The sequence below is a fragment of the Diorhabda sublineata genome, chromosome 5 (genome assembly GCF_026230105.1).
Source record: "Diorhabda sublineata isolate icDioSubl1.1 chromosome 5, icDioSubl1.1, whole genome shotgun sequence".
Taxonomy (NCBI): Eukaryota; Metazoa; Arthropoda; class Insecta; order Coleoptera; family Chrysomelidae; genus Diorhabda; species Diorhabda sublineata.
The window spans coordinates 14,702,704-14,725,814 of record NC_079478.1 but is presented as its reverse complement, the minus strand read 5'-3'; the positions used below and the strand labels follow the sequence as shown (position 1 = coordinate 14,725,814).

Sequence of the window (23,111 nt, the reverse complement as noted above, 5' to 3'; positions counted from 1 at the left end):
GGAAGCAAGATATAGCACATTTGCGTGCCATATTGTAAAATTGGAGAGGTTGAATATCACATGGACACTGTATTAGATCATAAAGTTAGTAATTAGATTTTACATAACTTTACTTTTGTAATAAATTGGTTTTAATTCAAGTTTTTTACAAAATTCAGTCCACATAATCGAAAATAAATTGAAAGAGCTAGTGACAATATTAACCCTATTCTCACATTGAATGGAAAACAAATAGAATGGGTGCAAAAAAGTATCTTGGTTCAGCCATAAACGCTCAAACGGATGCAGACGAAGAAATCAAATCAAAATTGAAATGGCTCGACAGGCATTTGCCAAGTACTCTTCAATGTTTTCAAACAGAAATCTAAACCTCCACGTCAGAATAGGATTCATGGAATGTTATGAGTGGTCAGTACTACTGTACGGACCTTGAAGGCTCAAATGACCAAAAAACATGAGACATTTGAGATGTGGCTCTATAGACGCATCCTGAATATACCCTGGACTGACAGAATCATTATCAACGAAATACTAAGACGCATTGGTTGCAAAAGAAAGCTGTTGACAATTATCAAAATAAGAAAAACCTCTTACATAGGATAAATACCTACTGCTTCTGAAAAGAAAAGAAATCCTGGCTCTGTAATATAAGAGAATGGACAAATCTCAGCGTCGGAGAATTGTTTCATGTTGCGAGGGACAGAGACGCATTTAAAAACGTGATCGCCATCCTTCAATGAAAAGACGGCATGAGAAGATATGGAAGATTGCTTCCTGAAACTCAATAGGAATCTCCATTTCATTGCAATCTATAAGTCTTTATCCATTTAATATCTACTTTAATTTTGTCTGATTTATCTGGATTGATAGAACTTTGAACATAACTCCTGCAATATTTTAAGAATACTGAGTAATAATCCACAGTTTGTTTCCAATATTTTTAGAATCTATTCATATTGTCTTCGGCAATATCGTATACAAATAAGTTTTTTTTGGAATCGATCCGCCAAATTCTAATTATCCACTTTCATCTAATTGGAAAACTATGTTGAAAAAAGTCTATGAGATTTTTGTTCATATAATCATATGGAGCAATTAAAATTCAAATTACAGTTATTCAAAATATTTTTTATGAATATTCTTAAAAAATGAATCTTTACTATATCTTTCAAACAGAAGAAGCTATTCGTTTTTACTGGGTTATGTATCACATCAATTGCTCTGTTAATATGTCATTATCCTACTATTAAGAAATATATTTTCTATACTCACTTCTGAATGGAAGATCATATAGATAAATTGGTTTTTATGGTAAGTAATATGAAGATACAAAACTTATTGCCATCACAAAATAAGCAATAAAAACTATTTTACGAGAGCAATCAATGTATTTTTTAAGCTCTACGATCAAAATTTTTACACAAGATCGATATCTTAGGTCCAAAATACGAATATTAATTAGAAAAAAAACTTAGTCCGTAGCTGTTGGTGTATCATTATTACTTTCCTCGGGTGTACAGAAAATCTCGTGCGTTCAACAGACATGTGAAAAAGCGACATCATAAAGTTGGTTGATAAATGTCATTGTCACATATCTTGGTGATTGATAGCTAGATAAAGGAATTCCTACGAATTGTGTGGTAAACGTAATTTATAACACCAGAAATAAAAAAAATTATGTTAGAGCTTGAATGATAATTCTTTGTGATTATGCGAGATAAAATTGGAACTTGTTTGAAATGAGCTAATATTACAGCTTCATAATTGAATATCCAGTGGCTCAAATTATTGTCTAAATATGAAAAGAGTCAACGAATGGTCTAGGAAATAAATAATAGTAATAAAACATACTGTCGACAGCAAAATTACGTTGTTGGCCTAATTGTTTGAAAGAAACTTAGGTTATTTTCATTGGCTTGATTTTTTTGTCGCCCAATATTTTTTAGTTGTAATTTCTGGAACTGTTGGTGATATTCATATTGAACACACTGTTTTCACGACCACTATACCAACACTCCCAATTACACTGTCTAGAATGCGTTTCGATAAGCGAGTTATTGTCTTCAGAGATGGAAGGTAAACTGTTTACTTGGTTATCGAAACGCACGTAATTGTGCGTGTTGGTGTAGTGGCAGTGTTTAGGACAATATTTCTTCCTAAAATTAGTTGTTTTGTAGTTGAAACATCGATTTTTTTCGATGCTGTGTGAAACATGTTGATTAAAAAAATATAGTATGTGACCTAATTTTGCGACTTAATCAAATGTTGAAAATCCACCTTTGTCAAAATTATATTTTCAACATCGACTATACTACAGCTATTGTTGATCAAAGAAAGCTTCTCACAAGTACAAGTGGTACAAACATCCCTCCCAAAGTGACTTCTTGACGAGAATTCCATTTGCCTTAACGGGGTTTATTCTAAAATACTATAAATTTCTATCTTGCGAATTCCGAAATCACTTTTACAGAAAAATAAAAGATTCAAGACCTTACCCTATGTTCCAGGATATGTAAGGAATAAAATTCTAAGACAGTAAATAGGGTATTTCAGTATGTTGAGATCAATTAAAATCAGTTACTTCGCTTGGTTCCAAGAATTTTTAAAATAAATAATTACTTTTTCAAGTAAACAGAGCTTCTGCACATGCTATTGAAAATTGAACGGCAAAGGATTTTGAAACAATTTGGATTGAACAGTATCCAGCTGTTTTCAAATTACCAGATTCTGTAACTGTTTCTATCATATGTGACATTGTAATAAATTTTTACCAACCAAAATTATTACACAAATGACCGAATAACAAAAAATCTTCGCTTTTTGAAATATTGAACACTACAGCTTGTCTTGAATGATGAAACAATGTATTCATTTCGTGTTTCTCGTATAATTTTATCGCCATGGACCTAAAATATCCATTTAAATCGAATTATTTAACGCGTTTTATACTTAGCTTATAGCTAGCTTCTGGAATTGCGGTGAATTTGCAAATTTTTGAGAGATAAGTTTATATTATAAAAGCAGTTATCATTCTTTACTGCTCCACATTAATATTAACTCATTATGTATAAATATGTGTATAAATATTTGTTATTTACATATTTCAAAAATGTAATGAATCTTCTGTAGCAGATAAATCATAGATTAATATCAAGAGAACGAAGACAGACTATGTTATATTAATTCATCTATTACGTCATGATTTACGAGTATTTTGTTTACCAAACCGCTGAATATTTGATAATTCTGCCATTTATCCACTGCATGAAACGAAAACGATTATGTGACTCATTTTTTCACTTATCCAGTAATTTTCTTTACAAATTGAACGAAAGGAAATCAACATGTCCGATTCGTTATTGACCGAACCATACGTTTTGAAGTATATATTGGCCAGCTGAAAAGAACGCAGAGATTTATTAACCAACTGTTGAAAATGTATTTATAGTTCCAAAACTTGACAAAAAGTTAGGTTATTGTGCAACAAGTATTATTTCAACAGTTATATTTATAATAGATTATTTATTTATTTTTCCAGGTTCACGGAATTCTAAATGTTCCAAATTCGCCCTCAAATTATACATAAAATGGAAGTCAAGAGATCGAAATTTCTCAAGTATGTCAAGAAATAATCCTTATTTAAAGAAGAACAAATCATAATTTTTAGCAATGATGAAGTAAAATTTTCTCCCTCTTGGTAGAGGAGGTAGTGGTACATTTCGAAAAGTCATCACTTTATGAATACACTATGAAGTACATTAATGACTGGGGATACTAATGAAGTTATCTACTATGCGAGGCGATTTGGTTAATTATTAAATGGAATAATGACAAAATTTCGTGGTAGACAGTTTTAAGTGAAATTAAAGCATACGTGACGCCAATATAGTGACAATACCCACTAATCAATACAACATCTTTTACAGGATTAGAGTAAAAAGGACAATAATTATTACGATGAAAAAAAGATTTTCTGCAACAATTAATTTCAATTTCGGATAAAAACTCATTTCTTTTCTATAGAACAACAATTTTTTTACGATCTACCTAACGTAAAGTATGTTTATACTTTATATAAGTTTTTAAACTTTGATCCAGTAATTTGTTTATTGAATTAATAGATTATACACACCGATTTGCAAATTCACCGCGATATTTACATTTTACACAAGACAACAAAAAAATTATCATATCAGCAGCTTTCATCAAACTCTTTTTGTACGGAATTTACCATATCCAGACCGTTTCGCAATACGTTACCAGAACGTTTCGAAATATGTAGCAGAACATCTTCATTATAATTTCCACACTGAATTTGTGATTTAATATAGAGAAATGAACAAAAACTTTTATAACGAAACTTATTTCCAGATAAATAGTGAGTTACTTACTTAAAATCTTTTACTTAAAATTAAATATTTAAAACACGATGACTACACATAAAAAAAGAAAATAGTAGGATTCCAGCTGAGGTGACAAAAATAATTTGTCGTATTTTAAGCAACAACTGAGGGGAACAGAAGATAATTATAGAAAAAATAGATAATTTAATGGAATGAGTGATAACGAGGACCAAGATGAAAACAAAGAAAGGATAACGAAAGTTTCAAAAGCGATCAAATGAATAAAAATGGAAAAACTGCTAGTTGTGACAGAATAAAATCCAAAAGCTATGAGAAAGATAGACTTAGTCAGAAGACATAAGTTAGGAAGAAAGGTAATATCTTAGATAGCAAATTGAGACCAGAAGTAGAAAATTCACAAAATGATACAAAAAAAGGTTTCCTAAAAGAGAGAAGTTTACAAGATCATGTATTTACTATCAAGCAATTTTTAGATAAAGCTGTCCGTTTATCTTTAGATATATTGATATTGAGAGAAAACTTTTAACAAATTACCGACGGCACACATGGGAAAGTTAGAAAAAAAAGAAGTAGATGTTAACGAATTGAAATCATAACACTATATAAATGGAATGTCCACCATATAATTAGTAGAAACCAAATCTCAGAGGCTTTTCTAACCACAGAAGAATTAAGACAAGTGATGGTTTCTGTTTATTGATTCTCAACCAAATCAAACGATTTAAAAAGTTTCAAACGGTGAAAATATCTGAAAGAGCGTATACCGATTATATATAGTCGTTATTCACAGAGAACCTCCAAGGTCTACATCAAAACTTTGAAATGTGGAGCAATATAATAAAACAGATGACTAGTGAAAAAAAAATGGAACGTAAAAATAAGAAAAATGTTAAAAAAGGACGACCTAAACCAATATGGAATGAAGTTATTGGTACTATAATTGAGAAAAAAGTCTTCATTAGAATTGGGCATTGGGCAAAATCTATTTTGGCCCAATTTTTTGTTTCTGAATATATAAGACCAGGAAAGTGGTCCATAACTTATTCAAGCATAAAAATCGATGCAACTACTTTACTCGATACTTGTTAGCATTTGAGCCTCAAAGGTAGTAGCCTTAAGCCATCATAATTGATAGTGAACTAACTGAGAGTATTTCGGAGTTATTTGGCTTAAGTCTTGGTTTAGTATTGTACAGTAAACAATATATCGTGCGAGAATCTTTGTTTTAACTGATGCTATAAAAAAAGGAAGAGGAAAGATAACGACAGATTGCGTTTGGATATAATCGTGGATGGAAAGATCAGGAAAATATAATGCATCAACAGCTTAGTAACCTAGTTTATCACTAAACGATTGTAACTACTCTTTGTGTTATCATAACTATCTATCCCTTTAGCCGACATTCTAGTAGATACTACGCTACTTATAAATATATGGGCGAGTCGGGAGGAGCGCACCAAACTCTAGGAGTGTATTATACACGTGAAAATAATGTAAAAAACTCATATGTTCTTATCCGACTTTCATTTGTTTATGCATATTAACAAATAAACAAATTATCACATAAAAATTTCCTTAATCATAGCGTTCTTTCAATAAATTTTCAAAAATACCGCTATTTTTTGCTTCGTCTACGAAGAGCGTTTGCTGCTCTTCCAATTGATCCATTTCATTCTTCTTTAATATGGGCTGCAGTATTCTCAATTCGTCTAATTAATGCATCCCGTGTGGCCACTTTTATTTTGTAGACTTCATTTCTCATCCAGCACCATAAAAAAAATCTAGTGGTGTGAGGTCTGGGGATGTTGCAGGCCAATTAATGATACCTCCACGACCAATCCAACGCCCTGGAAAACGTTCGTCCAAATGTTGCTTGACCTGACGAGCGACATGTGCAAGAGCTCCATCGTGCTGATAGTACATCTGCATTCTAATATTTACAGGAACGCCCTCTAGTAGGCCTTGAAATTCATTTTGTTAAAAATTTAAGTAGTTTTCTCCTGTGAAAGGACATATTAAATAACTATCAACCATACCACATCACACGTTTACAGAAAACTGACGTTTTTAACAGGATATCTTTGGTGTGGAAAACGTTGACGATATTCTTCAGCAGCAGCTGTAGTATTTCCATTACAGAAACCAAAAACAAACACCATATTTGCATATTCTAAATTTGAATTAGTATCTGGCATTTTGCAACACTAACAATCAAATAAATTCGAAATTAAACGTTCAGTTTCTGTTCACTGTACACTGACAGTTCATCAAATGCCTTTGAGCCTCTCGAACATGGCATACTTTGATAATTTTAAAATTCAGATATAAGTGGAAAGCTAGATGAACATTTTTAATTACTCCATAACATGAAAACAAATGAAAATCGGATAAGAGCATATGAGTTTTTTTACATTATTTTCACGTGTATAATATACTCCAAGAGTTTGGTGCGCTCCTCCCGACTCACCCTGTATACTCGTATGTTTCATTCTCGATATCTTAATAAACTGTTCGCAAGATTGCCTTTTGATCCAAGAATTATTTGATCAATATTCTACAATACTCCATCAAAGGATTTCTAAAGAACTATTGTGAATACCTCAATCTCAAAAGCACTCAACAGTTTTATTATTTTTAATACAGCGAAATAGACTGGTTAAAAAAATAATAATGATATGGGAACGGAAAAACTTTACGGAAAAAAATCGATAGGTGGAGAAGGAATGGAATTGTTGAGGAAAAAATGTAAATTTAATTGATTGATTGAGGGGATATGATTAGAAGAAGAGTGAGCAGTATGTAACAAACTAAGAAGTGATGATACTTAGAATATTGACAGAAAGGAAAATCGAGAAAAGAAAAACAATTATACCTAACCCATTTATATCTGATGACAACTAAAATTAAAAAATATGAAAATACATGAAAAAAATTGAAAAAACCAATAAAACTAGTAAAATAAATGAAAACTACACGGGAAAGAATGGTATGTCAGATTAATATGCCTCAAAAAAAACTCTTACGTCTCAAATCTTATCAGTACGTAGTATAGGTGGCAACACTAATTATAATAAAATAATTCAATTATATGTATAATTACACGTAATAATGGATTATAATTTTTTAATATATTACATCATATTGATTTTCCAACAAAAAAATCAAAGATGTTTCTTCCATTGATTAGTTTTTTGTCTCTTGTACAATATATTAAAGAAAAATATTCTTTTCCAATGTGCTATTAAATACATTTATTCTTCAATAGCGAGTGTTTTTTTGATACAATTCGGGAATTGTTCATGGTTGTAACTAGTCTTCATGACCTGGAAATCATACAGTATTGTAAAGTTTTTCATAAGTTCGAAGACTCAAAGTCTAGAGTATAAAATGTTTTTTCATAGAAAATTGCGTGAACTATGGGTTAATTCAATTTTAGTTAAGAAGGAATTTTTCCTGTGTTAATCAAATGGAAAACTAAAATAAAAAAGCGACCCTTTAGAGTTGAGCTACGGGGCTCATATTTGGTGAGAATTTTTTTATATCAAATAGAAATATTGAGACGGTGACTGTTGAGAAAAAATTTTTTTGAAGCACTTTAATGTCAGATATTATAGAAGTAGATTTCAAGTAAAAAAATTACTAAAACAAGGTCCGTTGATATTTATTTCGGTTAAAGATTAATACAAATAATTATAATGGGAAAAATAAAGGAATATACAATAATAAAATAATAAATTTAGATTTTGTTATGCTATGAAATTATATTAATTGTGAATTTTTAATATAAAATGCTAAATTTATGAAAATAAAAAGCCGGACGAATGAAAATAGGAATGAAAAGAAACAAGACGAAAGTTATGGTAATAAACGAAAGAAAAAAAGCTGAGTAAAAAAAATAAATAAAGCGAAAAAAGTATCGGCATATGAATATCTAGATATATTTATCGAAATAGACAGGAAAACAAATGCAAAATTAACAAACAGAAATCACAGTTTTCAATAAACAAAACAATCCTAGTATACAAGCAAATTAATAATATAGCAAACAATATAAACGAAACTGAAATTTAAGCAATAGAAATGAACATTTAATAAAAATTGTGCAGAATCAGAATCTATCATATAAAAGAAATGGAAAGATAATCATCAAAATGTAAATAAATGCAATATAGCGAATGGATAGACTGACACAACAAGGAATGCTCAGAAAAATAATGAAGATACATGAACAAGCAAACATAAATCCCAAAAGACAATGTTATATCTATTTATTATTTGTCAGGGAGAAAGAAACATGTAGAAATAGGGAAAATAGGACACGAAATCCATTTACGACATGCGGAAAGGCATAAAGAGAAGTAGAGATGTGCGGAAAACCATCAGATAAAGCTCTAAAATTCTATATTTAAAAATTAGTTTAAAATTCACCCAAAGACTATTAATAAAATTCAGTGTAATTTCCAGTATAATCGAATTTTCTACATTGACTAACAATCTGGATATGGATTTGAAATTCCCGTAATGAAACTAAAGCAAATTAATATTTCGCATAAAAAAATTTTGATTAATAATATTTTCTATCAAGTGGAATATCATAAAGTGATAAAATTTTCATTTATACAAACTGTACTTTTCGCTTAAAACAAGTTTTTTAATTATAAAAATTGTACCGTAGAAATATTTATACTAGGTAAAAAACCAGTTTATTTTATAAATCACAATGTTTGATAATTGAATTACATGGATTCAACTGTAAATTGATACGTTATTATTCGAAAGGCCAAAGCTAAAAATCAAGTTTTAGTTATTCTGAAGTTCAATATTCAGATTTATATTCACCAATTTTTTTCTTTGGCCTTTGAACTAATTTGTGCAGAAGCTTAATTTCTATAATACATTATTAGACATGATTAGTATTTGATTAACACTCAATTCAAGTGTTCTTACCCTTGCCGCTATAGACGTGGTAGGTTTTTCCAACATATCCCACAACCACTTCTGATATTGAGAACATTTATCTTCCCCGAACTCCTCCTCATCCCTTTGCCTTAGTGACTCCGCTTCTTTTCTCATTTCTTCGTGAACGTGTTCTTTTCTGAAAGGAGGAGAAACAAAATGGAAATCATATTCTAGCAGCATAATTAAATAAAATAACTTACCTTTGATGGTATTTATGTTGACAACATGATTCTAGATAAAGTTCATCAACTCCCCAATATTCTAAGTCGTCACTAAAGGCGAGAACACACATTTCATCTACAAGATGAAGTTTACCGGTGCGATAAAAATTGAGAATGGAACTGAAAGATTTAGGATGTCGATCGAAGAAATATTCGTTGTCTATGAGGGAATAATCATCGCAAAGTTCGCTGAGGGATTCGTGGGTATTGCAGTCTCTAAGACGACCTAACCTACAACAACAGAATAATGTGAGTTACTGAGAGTTAGGTTTTTACTCAAATTTGACCTCTAGCACCCCATTTCTTTTAAATCCAAATGCAACTTCATCTATATCCGAGAAATATGTTGATGAGAATGATTTTCGGGAAAAGTGACATGTTTCCGATAAGCGAGAGATGGGCTTGACTAACCTGGTGTGCGGTAAACGGTCAAGAGTCCTCCAAAGAACTTCGTGTTTGACTCCACCAACATTAATCACAACTCTTTTATTCAGTGCTTTCGATCTCATAATCATAAAAGGTTCAGGTGGCAGTGAAGACATGGACCTGTAATAAATATAAATATCATTTAGTATAGTTCTTCCAATATCAATTGCAGAAGACAGTTATGCAAGGAACAATCATTCATATGCAAGGAACATTCATAAATACGCATGATACTCATACCAAACTAAGAAATTAAAGATAATGTGTACTCCCCGTATAAAATTCGGTTAACATCTAACAAAACCGTCAGTCCACGTGGACTCATCACCTCCACTGTTTACCAATGAAAATGTCGAATCGTAAACTTAAATGCATTTCTAATGGTCGAAGGTGTCGTAAGGCGTATGTATACAATTTTTTTGAAATATATTGGCTTGGTGAGATTTATTTAATTCATAAATTTCTTTACATAAATAGAAATATACAGTTATTTAGACCATGCCCATCAGCGAATGAAGACAATGAAATTGCACAGTGTAGTGAGCATAAACACAGGTATGAATTGATATTGGAAGAACTATAACATAGTATATATAAAATATATTTACAAAGAAGGAAAAATTTTTGTAGAAGAAGATTATACTATCATATGTAATATGCCATTAAGTCAGAGTTAAATTCACGGCATCATTTGGAAAATTAAAGTTGATGCCAAGTAAAAATTCACACTAATAAAAACTTCTATTCGTGGGTATTCATGGTTCACAGTAAAAGAAAGAAGACGTCAGCGGCGGCAAGTGCATAAGCGCAAAATTGCTACAGAGCTCTCAAAACAATTAGGAATGAAAAAAATTAAAATTACAAAATTTAAATAGTAGTAACGTAAACTAATATAGCATTTCCTAGTACTAATCCGAAAAAAAAGTTAATACTTCGCAGTCATCTTGTAATACCTAAATAAACAACTGCAACAACTTCAAGCGAAATGCCGACGTAGGGCGTTAAGTAAAGTGGACGATTTGCAATTTTATCATTCATCTGCGATATACAATTTTCTTCTGAGCGCTCTTCCTATAACTTACTATTACCAACGTTATAGTACTGACGGTCTAAAATAGTGTCGTGATTTAACTAGAGAAGTTCAGTTGTTAGTTTCCGAGTAAATAGCTTTTTTCCTGACTTTTCGAACTATCTGTTCTTAACGACGATTTTTGAATATAATATTATAGATTCTGTGTGTGATTATGTGCTGTTCACAGACTCAATTAACTTGAACTCGGTTTGAGCAACCTACAAAATATTTTTTTAGTTATTATAAAACAAACTTTTTTTTTCTGACAAGCGATATAGTTGTGATTTATTTAAATTTTATTTTCATCTAATATCTCCTTTTCCTTCTAAATCAAAGCTTACTAAATTCATTTACAAAATGGTAATTCTTAGAGCGCAAATTGAAAGTGAGCCCAAAACTGAAACAAGTGCTACATTATATAGAGGCTAACGTTACATTATGACCTCGAAGTATTTGTTTTCTCAAAGCTGCTTTTGCCGCGTTCTAGTTCGAATTCTAAATGCCAAGTTTCGCGGTGAAGTAACTAAAACCAAACTGTTATTTTCTAATGTAATAATATGTCAATGACCATATGTCAAGGGAGACTATATTTTGGGTTTCTATCCAAATAAAGACCAATATTTCGCTTTTCTCTCAAATTATATTACTGAAAAATTATTTAAATCGGACAGTAAAATTTTCAATCAACGAACTCTTCAAGAAGTTGCGTACAGAAGTTACGTTTATAAAACATAAGTATGCTAATTTATTTTGATTTTTCATAGAATGTTAATGGTATAAGTGCCGTAAAGTTTACTTTCGAAAAGAATTTTATGGTCGTTTACGAAGTAGATTGTTATGTTAAAAATACCATAAATTCAGTTTATTAATAAACAGACTGTCGATAGAAAGATAGTGTGTTTATGAGTATGCCGGTTTTTGAATTCATATAATTGCACATTATTTTCAATCCATATTGGAATAAAAAAGAAAAAAATATGCATTGGACTTCTTAATGACATTTACTGATAGAAATACTAAGAAACATCTTATTATGAAACAGAATACAGTTATGAAACTATTTTTTTAACTTTCAAAGTACTTTGAAGCAAGTAAATACAAATTCACTTCTTAGCATACTCAAGATACGAACTAACCTGGAATAGGGCCGTTGTAACTGCAGAGGCAGCGGAGGCGGTGGAGGTGGAGGCGGTGGATTTTGTAGCGGCATTTGCGAACCTGTCTGCATAAGGCCAGGCGCCATAGAAATTTGCGGAATGGAAGAGTACCGCAATTGTTCTTTGTTATCCATACCCATGGAAAGATCACCAGCTGGGGGCGGGGGCATCGGTTCCCACCTACGAACGGTCAGTACCTCCCCCCCGCCCCCATAACCGGTACCGGTACTACCACCACCACTATCCATCGACATCGGAGGCGGTTGTTGTTGACTAGGGGTCGTGGTGTTGGTGTTAGCCGTGCTGAGGGAGATGTGGTGCCGCCCTTACCCGCCACTGTCGTCGGCGACGCGTCTTTGGTTTATCTGAATCTGAAAATAAAAAATATACATCAATAAATTATGAAAATAATTATATATATAACTATCACAATGTCATGAATGATGTCAAATTGTTTGCCTTTTTATAACTTTTAATTTTTGGGAACGGCTGGAAATCGCTTAGTGATAAACCTAATGAGTAAAATGGAAGTGGACAGACAGGTAGATAACAAAAGTGCATTATCATGATGAAGAAAGTTCCTTTTTCGGGTCTCTTCCTAACTTCATGGTTTCTCAAAAGTATCCTTTATTGTTCTTGTAATAAACTCTGATGGAACCATGGCCTACTATTTAAATGAAATAATGATCGGGCCTTTTTCGAGGCCCGTCAATCAAAGTCACCAGTCAAAGTGACTAGTTTTTTATTGAGTACTTTGAATTTATATCTCAAGATCGTAGTCATATAAACATTATATAATGTAACATAATTTGGCAATAAAATCTGGATCTGAACAATGACGATATTTCATTTCTAAATAAATTGTATCATTTGTTTGTATCTTCAATCAAATGTTTATCTGACCAAACAAGTTCTTTACTTTTTGCACAGTTTTATGTGTTTGATCAAATAATCTTTTAAGCTTGAAATAAAACTTAATATGAAGGGTTTGTTCAAAATCGTTATGTTTCACGATTCCATTAAATCGAGTGAAGTACCTTAAAGATTGGTATTCTCGGCGGCCAGAATTTATTGCACAAAATTCTATTGAATTTGATAAAAAATGCACATCATCTCTCTTTGATACTTAAAGATGTAATTTGTATGTCATACGGCAAAATTGAACTATGATAGTTCATCCAATGATGAAACCAGTGAGTTATTCTGTGATTTTTGAATGCATCACTAAAAAATCATCCGCTGTGAAAGGTGAAAAATTAAGAAGTTTGAGGAGTATGGCAGTAAACAAAGAAAGATGAAAATCGAACTCAAGAAGAAAGGATTATTAGCTAGGATAACTGGAAATATAAAGAATGTGTCAGTGAAAAGAGGTAAAAAAAATTTAAAAGGAAATTTGATATGCAAACTACAAATCAAAAGAGCAGATCCAAAAATATTAATAAAAAAAGACTTATGAGAACATTTCGACCATTTTAAAAATTTTATATATAATAAAGCTGAAAATAGAAGGAATTTTCAATAAATGCTGAATTCATCGAATTGCAAGATATGAAAATGATCCAAATTGTCGTAATACTTAAATGAAATTGTGAATATTTTTAAGGATTCGTCCACGACATGGACCGTAAAACCGGTCTTGTTCGGTTAAAATGGAAATCTAAAATATAGCGGGAAAGCCAAATCGCAGAATACGTTTTTACATATACGAGTATTTTCATCATTTTGTTTACATTGTTTTTTAACCAATTTCTTGAAAAGCTTTTTATTTATTCATTTCTCTCCTAAAATTCTAGAAAGTTCTATCTTTCGAGTTTGTTTAGTAACGTAGTTTAGTAAACACTATCCGGTAAATTTATATAAATTATAAAGTAGTGAATATTTAATTATATAAGTAGTTATATAGTTAATTACTACATAAATTAGTTGAGTCTAGTGTAAGTGCTTAAATGAATTATGTAAGTAAGGTAATCCATGTTTTAATACGTGTCGAGAGAATTAGAAAAAACTGTCACTTCATGATGGCAATGTCAAATACGATATATCTCATAATTCTCGTATAAGGGTAGAGTCTATTCTGTTGCATCTCATATATTAACTGAAGATCATTCACTTTCTTAGATCGTGAAAAATTCTCTACTTCTACAGTGCAATTTCTTTTTCCTAATGCTATTATGTAGCTAACCAAGAATTCCGACCGCAAACTGATGTACAGCGACGAATCTTGAAAAGCACTTAGTAAAAAGAGATATTTATATTTAAGAACATAGATATTTCTAAAAATATACCCAAAAAAGAGCTGCTTTAAATTATAAATGGTTTTAGTTTGAAAAACGAATATGTTATTGATGACATTTGCAAGACTTATGGACAAAACACCTTATTAAACTAAGTTTGAATTTCTGCAATCGTTGGCGATATTCACACTGAATAGACTATTTACACCACCAATACTCACGATTACACTGTCTAGCGCGCGTTTCGATAACCAAGTTATCGTCTTCAGAGACTGAAGGTAGTGGTGGTGTAAACAGTTTATTCAATACATCTTATCAAAGCTATCTTTGTATTGAACAAAACATACTTTTTACACAACCATAACACCAATACTGACAATTACACTGTTTGTCATTATGGACTGATGGTACACTCACAGGCATTGGTTCAGAATGAAAACCACTAACGGTTTCAGAAATTTCAGTTTTGCCTGTATATTTTGGTGTATTTAATTCTTTAGAAATGGAGAGAGAAATTCAATATTTTATTTTACCACCCGTAACGCCAATAATATACATAATCTTCCAGTTCCGAAGAGTCTTGCCTCTCAGATCAATACGTTTTTTTTTATATACAAAGTGAATTTTATGTATAGAACGCCTCAATTATCTCGGAAACGGCTTGTACGATGTTTATGATTTTTGTGCTCAAGGGCCGGTATTATGGTGATATCTACATTGTTGTCTGATCTTTCCATTTTCCGGAAAAATAATGAACTTTGTTATTTTAAAGGGATCCCCCTATATATTTTGTGTATTTAGAAATCCTTGAGAAATATTGATTATTTTTTATTTAATATTCTCTATACCTAAATAACATAATTCCGTCATCTAACAATTCTTGAACCAACGTTACTTTGTATGGATGGAATGTAGTATCAAGTGAAATTTTCATTATATATGTTTGCGAAATATTAAGTTCCCTGGATATTTGTCTAGTATTCAAGTGTGGGTCGTCTTCTAAAAGGACACAAGCATCTAAAGATATGTTTCCAGTTGTTCTGGGATTTCCGTTAGGATATAAATTATTAAAGACATTACACGTTTCTTGTTGACTTCTATGCCTATCACCATTTCCTAAGATTATTAAAATATCAATTCTTTCTATTTCAAATAAACGATCCATTGTAACTTTCAATAAACTACAACAATAATAATTTATTGAAACATCAAATTTGTTATTGTAGCAGCCATAGTCACCTTAGTGTATTATTTTAAGTTCGGCGGAGATAACCAAAATGTAGCTATAACTCCGAAATTATGGATTTAGGTATAGAGAATATCACATGAAAAATAATCTGTATTTCTTAAAGATTTCGAAAAGCGAAAAATGTACAGGGTGGTCCATTGGAAACAACAAAGGTCTTTATTTTTTCAGAAAAAGGAAAAATCCGACAACAATGTAAATACCACCATAACACCGGCCGTATCACAAGAACCGTGTACGAGATAATTGTGGCGTTCCATACCTCAAACTCACTCTGTATAGTAAAGATTCGTAAGACAAATTATATTGTGGAAAAAAATAATATATACGAAACCAATGTGTCATGAATAAGGTTTAAAGAACACGCCCAAGAGGTGTAGTATTTGAAGCATTGAAGTGATAATCTATATTTGCTTTATTTATTAGATGTAATTCGTCTAATAAAAAATGAATGCGAATCATTTGAGCTCCATTTTTCCCCTCTATCAAAGGGGCGTCGCTGAGGACCGCGACATCCCTTATTATTATTTTTTTCAACTATTTTATTTCGACTCTTAAATGTATTAAACGACTGTTTATTAGCAAAATGAATTAGGGTCAAAATTTAGATTTCATAAATAGCCTTATATATTTAATAGGTTTTTTCAAGATTAGAATAAAACATCAAAATTGGATCTTATTGAACCATAAATAGGCATAATTCTATTTAAAAGTATAACAAAAATTGATATTAATTATATATAGAATAGAATATTAGCACTCAGTCTCTGCAAATCGCTATTCATTTTATAACAGTTTTCATTTAATTTTAACAAAGAAGTCGTTGGATCTCGTTCTCTATTTTCTCTATATAAAAAAACTCAAAGGATAGAAATGACACGGTTTCATATTGGACAATATCGGCGAGCAGTCGAAATTTCGGGAAATAATTCGGTCTGGAAAGCGTTGTTCTAATAAATCGATTGCATCGTACGCGATGTCGCAGGTGAAAGCGTCAAGCCGAAACTATACGTGTCGTTTAGATATAAATACAATTCAGTCTATATCAACTAAGTTATCATGTTCATGTAATAAATGCGAATTTGGATCGTGAATTTTGAGACACTTTATAGTAAACAAGAAATATTTCATAAAAACATGTTGTTCATTAATAAGGTGCTGTGAGAATTATTACTGTACTTGTTTATTAGAAAAGCAACATCTATAAAACTGTTGTGTTCATGTAAACTTCATATAAGTAATACATAAACCATTTTCATACATTTTATGATAAATAGCATTGCAAAAAACAAGTAGTAGTAAACTAGATCTCGCAAATATCTTGACAACCGTAATAAATGATGTTTAATTATCTTCCAATTGCTGGGAAAATGTCTTTAAATTAATAAATGAAGATTTTATTGAAGAATAGTTTTATTATTATATTATTTATTATTATTATATTACAACCACTAAACGGCTCCTAAGAACAACAGAAATGCGAACTCTGAGATCAATAACAGGAAATACGTTACTTGATCGGAAGAGGAATGAAAAAATAAGGGACATGTGCGATATTCAGGATGTAGTAAGGTGGGCAAGGATCCGCAGAAGAGAATGGAGAGACCATGTTGACAGAATGCCAAATGAACGATGAATGAGAAGAAGAAGAAGTTTTATTAGCAGCTATCAAGAAAAAAAATTCAATATTTGTTACGTTAATTATATAACGTCACTCAATGTGTCGTGTGACTGAAACACAGATGACACTGCCATTGTCAAATCCATATGAAGTTTATGAAGTACCAACTTACAAAAGACTGTGTGTACAATTTCATAACATTACGATTAGCCAGAAAAACGTGACATCTATTTAAGTGAAGCTACCTTTTGTTATTTGTGTTATGTTATGTTATGTGTGTTGATTTATTATTACTTTTTGATAAAAAAAAATTTATACAAGCTCAGCAATGGCTTCAATTTAAACGTTGTCGTACAAACACCCTTGATGGTGATTGTTCTGGTCGTTCAATTGAGGTGGTTTCTCCAGAAAATGTCCAAAACGTCCACAAATTGGTTATATCTTATCGTAAATTGAAATTACGTGAGATAGTTGAGACGGTAAAAATATCAGAAGTCGGTGTGTTTACAATTATGCATGAGCATTTACTCACCCAACAACGTGCTGATACTTCAGACCAGTGTTTGGCCATGTTTACACGTAATAAATCAGATGAAATGGATGAAACTTGGATCCATCATTTCACTCCGAAATCAAAACGATCATCATCTGAGTAGACTTCAGCTGGTGAACCACGTCCTAAGCGTTCAAAGCTTGGAAGGTCATGGCTTCAGTATATTTAGGATGCTCATGAAATATTGTTCAATAACTACCTCCAAAAGCGAGAGACAATCAATAGCAAATACTTCATAGGTTTGTTGGATTATTTGAATGCAGAAATCAAGAACAAACGGCCTCATATGTCGAAGAAAAAACCACTGCTTCACCAAGACGATGCACCGATAGCAACTATGATTAAATTAAATGAATTACACTTCGTATTGCTTTCTCATCCACCGTATAGTCCAGATCTGGCCCCCAGTGACTACTGGCTATTCGCCGATATCAAAAAATGCTCAAAGGTTGAAAATTTAGTTCAAATGAAGAAACAATTGCTGTAACTGAAGCCTATTTTGAGGCAAAAGTCAAATAATTCTACAAGCACGGCATTGAGTCATTAGTGAAGCGTTGGAATTATTCTATTGCTCTTGACGGAGATTGCATTAATGAATAAAATCGATTTTGGGCAAGAATCATGTGATCAACTTTCAGTAATCAATCTTAATGCAAAATGGATCATGGTTCACCTTTGTGTTAAGTATCTGAAACATTGCAATTTACTTATAAAAAAACTTTTTTTCTATTTTAGGTCTCCTCAATACGAGGTATGTCTGAAAATTTCCCAAACTTACAAAGAAAGAAGACATTTCTTTCCATTATCATTTTTATCTTTCGTCTCCTAGTTAATATAACGTGGGCTAACTTTTTAACCCTTCCAAATAATAGTTTCCGTGTTTCACCTTGAAATAAACGGTGACGTAGTGATGTTAATAAAAGTGTCTTTCCTGCAAATGAAACTTTGAGGTTAGGAAACAGAAAAAAGTCGCTCGGGGCCAGGTCTTATTAATACGGTGTGTGATCAACCCATTTGAAGTGGAATTCATGCATTGTGAGAAGCTACGTTATCTTGATGCATAAATTTGGTCGATTTTGTGCAATTCTTCAGTCAGTATATAGTAAATGTGTTCTTTTGATATGTAAAATAGTCTCTATCTCTCAGATACTTTTGAATTTTACAATCTTAAAAGATAGTTCAGATTCTACGTTCACAGTATCTAACACTTCTTTCATTTGGGTTTCAAAAACAAAGTGCTGACATCTTCAGGTTGTGGTCGGAAACACTCTCATATAGAAGTTGGAAAGAGAGCCCTCACAGTCTATACACCAAAAACAAGATATATAGATTTTTGACCGGGTCAAGTGAATTTACAAAATGTATAGAAAATATCTTTTATTGCTTCCACCCCGTGCCATAACAAAATCTTTATTTTTGAATTATCAGATTAGGAAATGGAGACCAAACGTTGGCATAAATAAGTTGGCTGCTATTGGTAAACAAATTGGTATGTTTCTAAAACTGAAAGAACCTGAATGTACACGGATCATTCATTTCTTGGATCATCAGTAGCGTGTGTATTAGCGGTGTGAAAAAAATTGGAAACTTTAAATCCACTGCAGCTGCAGAGGTTATATCGACAATATAAATAACAAATTAGAACGAGAAAGAAAAATTGGGAGAATAATTAACAAGAACAACTGTACCAAAGAAGCTGTTAACAAGATTACAAGTATAACTACCATAAAGAGTACTATTTCAAATATGACGGGTAGAGAAAATCCGCATTCTAATAACTATAGTTATGTTACTAATAATTAAATATTTTTATGATGATGATGAATAGATGGAAGTTCTACAATCATTGAAATTTCCATCAATCCATTAATGCGTGAAAATGATCCATTCACTAACTAAATCCACGTCGCAAGAGATAAAAATCATTTTACTTTTCCCACAAATCGGCATAGCCGGAAATGGAAGCGTAGATAGCTTATCCGCTTAAACTACATATATGGTGACCATCGTTCCGATTTTAAATCGACTTTCTGGTTTCATCTGGTTTTATGAGAGGTTTTATTTTAAAAAAAATCTATTTAAAATTATCACATAATGGAAAATTGAATGTATTTTTTACTGCTATGAGAAATAGATCCAGGGAGAAAATCATTGATATAATCATATTGTAGTTAGACATTAAATAAAAACAGAGATAATATCAGTTCATTTTTATTACCAGTAACTTCTAAAATTTGATCTGTGAGATGAACAACTGAGGAAAATAGCAGGATAAACGAGGATGGATTGGATAAGAAATGAGGTGATTTAAAAAAAAACTCAATCATGTCCCAATAGGAAACAAAATAGTTGATGTTTAAACAGGTACAGACACATAAAGGGAGGAACACCACAAAGCCTAATGAGAAAAGTGACAGAAGCAAAAAGATATAAGAAAAAATGGAAAGGAGGACCCAGGAACACTTAGCTACAATAACAAATAGCAGGGAGGAAGACCAAACAATACATCATATGATGAAGTAAAAAAGAATCCGAAAACGTGGAAAAAATGGACGAGAGCAGAATGAAAACTAAGTCTCAATTCTCTGACAAATGGCATGAAGAGTTCTAGAGAAGAATAAGAAGGAAAGTTATTAATATTGGGTTAATCTTTAGCCGTTCAGATTGACATTGCCTGTCTACATGTTTTATCAGATCTTGAAGTTGGTTTCAGGTTTCGTCTCATTTTCTCTGCTATAACGATCCGGAATCTTGAAATATTGTTAAAATTCTTGACACAAAAAATGTTCCTACACCAACTGCCGTAATTGTCATAGATTGGTGTTCAAAAAGAACAATTATTTTAGCGCCCCTTCTAGGAGGAGTATCCATCTTTGAACAATCAAAATTAACATATATTACAGGGAATATCAATCTATATGCAGATATAATCAAAATTTAAATAATGACACCTTAAAATTCGACAAATAAATTTTTATTATTCACTATCAAATCTGCATACTACTCCAAGGGAAATATAACAACCAGTGAGATGGCTTGGCACATAATCAGAGAGCGTAAGCTAACACCGACTAGAATAAACATGTTTGTTCCATTCAATTCAAACAGTGTATTAATCATTCCGTTGGCAAAAAACTTAAAATGCCAAAATCGTGAGTCTAAAGTATGAGGAGGAAATTTTATCATGATGATGCTGTTATATCCACATAATTTGGTTGTAGGTTGTAGGTTGTAGGCTGTAGGTTCCTTTCACACCTTAAGTCTTAATATAACTAATCAAAAAGCGTGTTTTTTCTCGGTATTTGAAGCTGTATGTCATTCAGTCTTTAGGTTTTCAGTCCAGTTTGCTATTTCAAATCCGTCTTTAATATGTACAGATGTGTTGATGGTTGTATCCTGATTATGTAAGTCTGCGACTGCGCGCTCACGTAGCTATGTCTATCTTACTCTCATACAAAGATACAAAAATAGATGTTGGAAGCTTATACTAGTAGGGCAGGTAGCAGGCGATTTTCCGTGGAATTTTGATAATCAAGGTCGATTTCGTGAAAATTGGTATGAATGTAGTATTATAAGCTTCTTTAAAATCTACCCAGTGCTTTTGCTCTGGAGGTGAAAGCCACTCCTTCTGGGAGATAAAAATTCATTTTATCAAAAATGCATATTTTCTACCGTTTTTCATGAATAACTTGAGCAGTTTTCATTTTATCAGCAAAATCATTAAGAATAAAGATGTAGCTAATAAAAAAACAAAAGGATTTCATTTTTTAAGCACATCTGTAAATTAAAATCCCGAAATTGAAAACCTTTAACCTCAAATAACTTTAACCTCAAGAGATATTTTCCAAAGCACATAGAAAAAACTTTAAAATGAGCATTGTCATAATAAAATTGCGTCACTTGAACCAGATGAATTAGCAAACGCTGTCTAGGAAAAAACCTACAAGTAACTTATCGTTGTTTCATTCGTGTTTTTGGGTAAATAAATTTGAGTAAAACAAACTCCATCCCTGCACTAATGGCATCTAAAAGTCTTTTTTTTCCATTTCGGCGGATGTGCTACTTAATGCCTTTTTCGTCATCAACTTTTCCTGAACTTTGTGCACGATATCGTCTCATCAACAAAGAAAACTTGTAAACCGAAGAATAATGCAGATCATGAAAACTGAAAACACCTAGATACAAAAACATATACATAGTATTAATGTTATAATATCAATTCTCACAACTTCAATTACAGTAAAATAATACTAGACCTTAGTAAATATCAAATGATACTTTTATTGATATCCTTCTCGACTTTTCTAAACGTGAACATCAAAAAATGGATAAAAGCTGTAAATCATGCTATAAACTGTACTAGAGTCCGTTAAAAGAAAAGTTATTTGGAGCCTTCACAGTGTTTTATGTGTGACCCCACTTTATGCACAGTTTCCAATAAATTTCAATCAGAAGATAACTTTTTCAATATTTATGAGTTTCTTTTTCCACCACATTCTTATATTTCAATTGATTTTTACTGGTAACAATCTAACGAACATATTGTCACGTTAATCTTATAGTTTGGATCGTAACCAACAAAACCGAATCCAAATTTATAATATTTATCATCTTATTTAATGACTCAATATAGAACGCCTCTACTTCGTGGAAATCGTCCCAGACCTTGATCCAGTTTTATTCCAGTACTAAATTTATGTAGTTTACAATTTTAAATATAAATTTTGAAATTTGGGGACTACTCTTTCGAAAATACGTTCTGCTTGGCATACAGTGATACATTGTTGGGTCAAGTTTCTTTGTTGTCCGTATCACAATAATAAAGAGTCTGTTCGGTGCCAAAATGTTTGAATACCTATTTTTTAGAGTTTGGCAATTCTATATATTAATCCCATTTCATCTGCAGACTAAAAGCAAATAAGATATTTGACTATACTTTAGGATGGGAAACACTGAACGGAGGAGGCTGAAATATTGGCTAAAGCAAATGATATTAATTCCTTTATATAAAAATACAATCTAAATAATTTTCATATTAAACTAAATACTAAAACTATGATTGTGAACATAATAGAACAGAATAAAGAATTCTAGTGGGGATAAGCGAGAAAAGGGAAGTGAAGGTAACAAAAATATTTCCAGCCCGAAAAAACAAAGATTTTAGATGAAAAAAAAAATCCGTGGAAAGCCATTACAAAGCAAAAGCGTGAAAGAAGTCCAACTGATATAATTCACTCATATTATCAAAAAATATATCG

General features: G+C 31.6%; 1 protein-coding gene across 2 annotated transcripts in view; it reads right to left on the bottom strand.

Annotated features, from left to right (window-relative positions):
* LOC130443847 (potassium voltage-gated channel protein Shab) overlaps positions 1–23,111 on the bottom strand; it is a 187,354-nt gene that overhangs the window by 81,626 nt on the left and 82,617 nt on the right. For both annotated transcript variants that reach the window (XM_056778709.1, XM_056778710.1), the window contains exons 2-5: positions 12,179–12,570; positions 9,956–10,090; positions 9,524–9,775; positions 9,312–9,459 (exon numbers count right to left, since the gene is read on the bottom strand). In XM_056778709.1, the coding sequence (XP_056634687.1) occupies positions 9,312–9,459; positions 9,524–9,775; positions 9,956–10,090; positions 12,179–12,453 (810 nt within the window). In that variant the 5' untranslated portion in view covers positions 12,454–12,570. The remainder of the gene's footprint in view (positions 1–9,311; positions 9,460–9,523; positions 9,776–9,955; positions 10,091–12,178; positions 12,571–23,111) is intronic.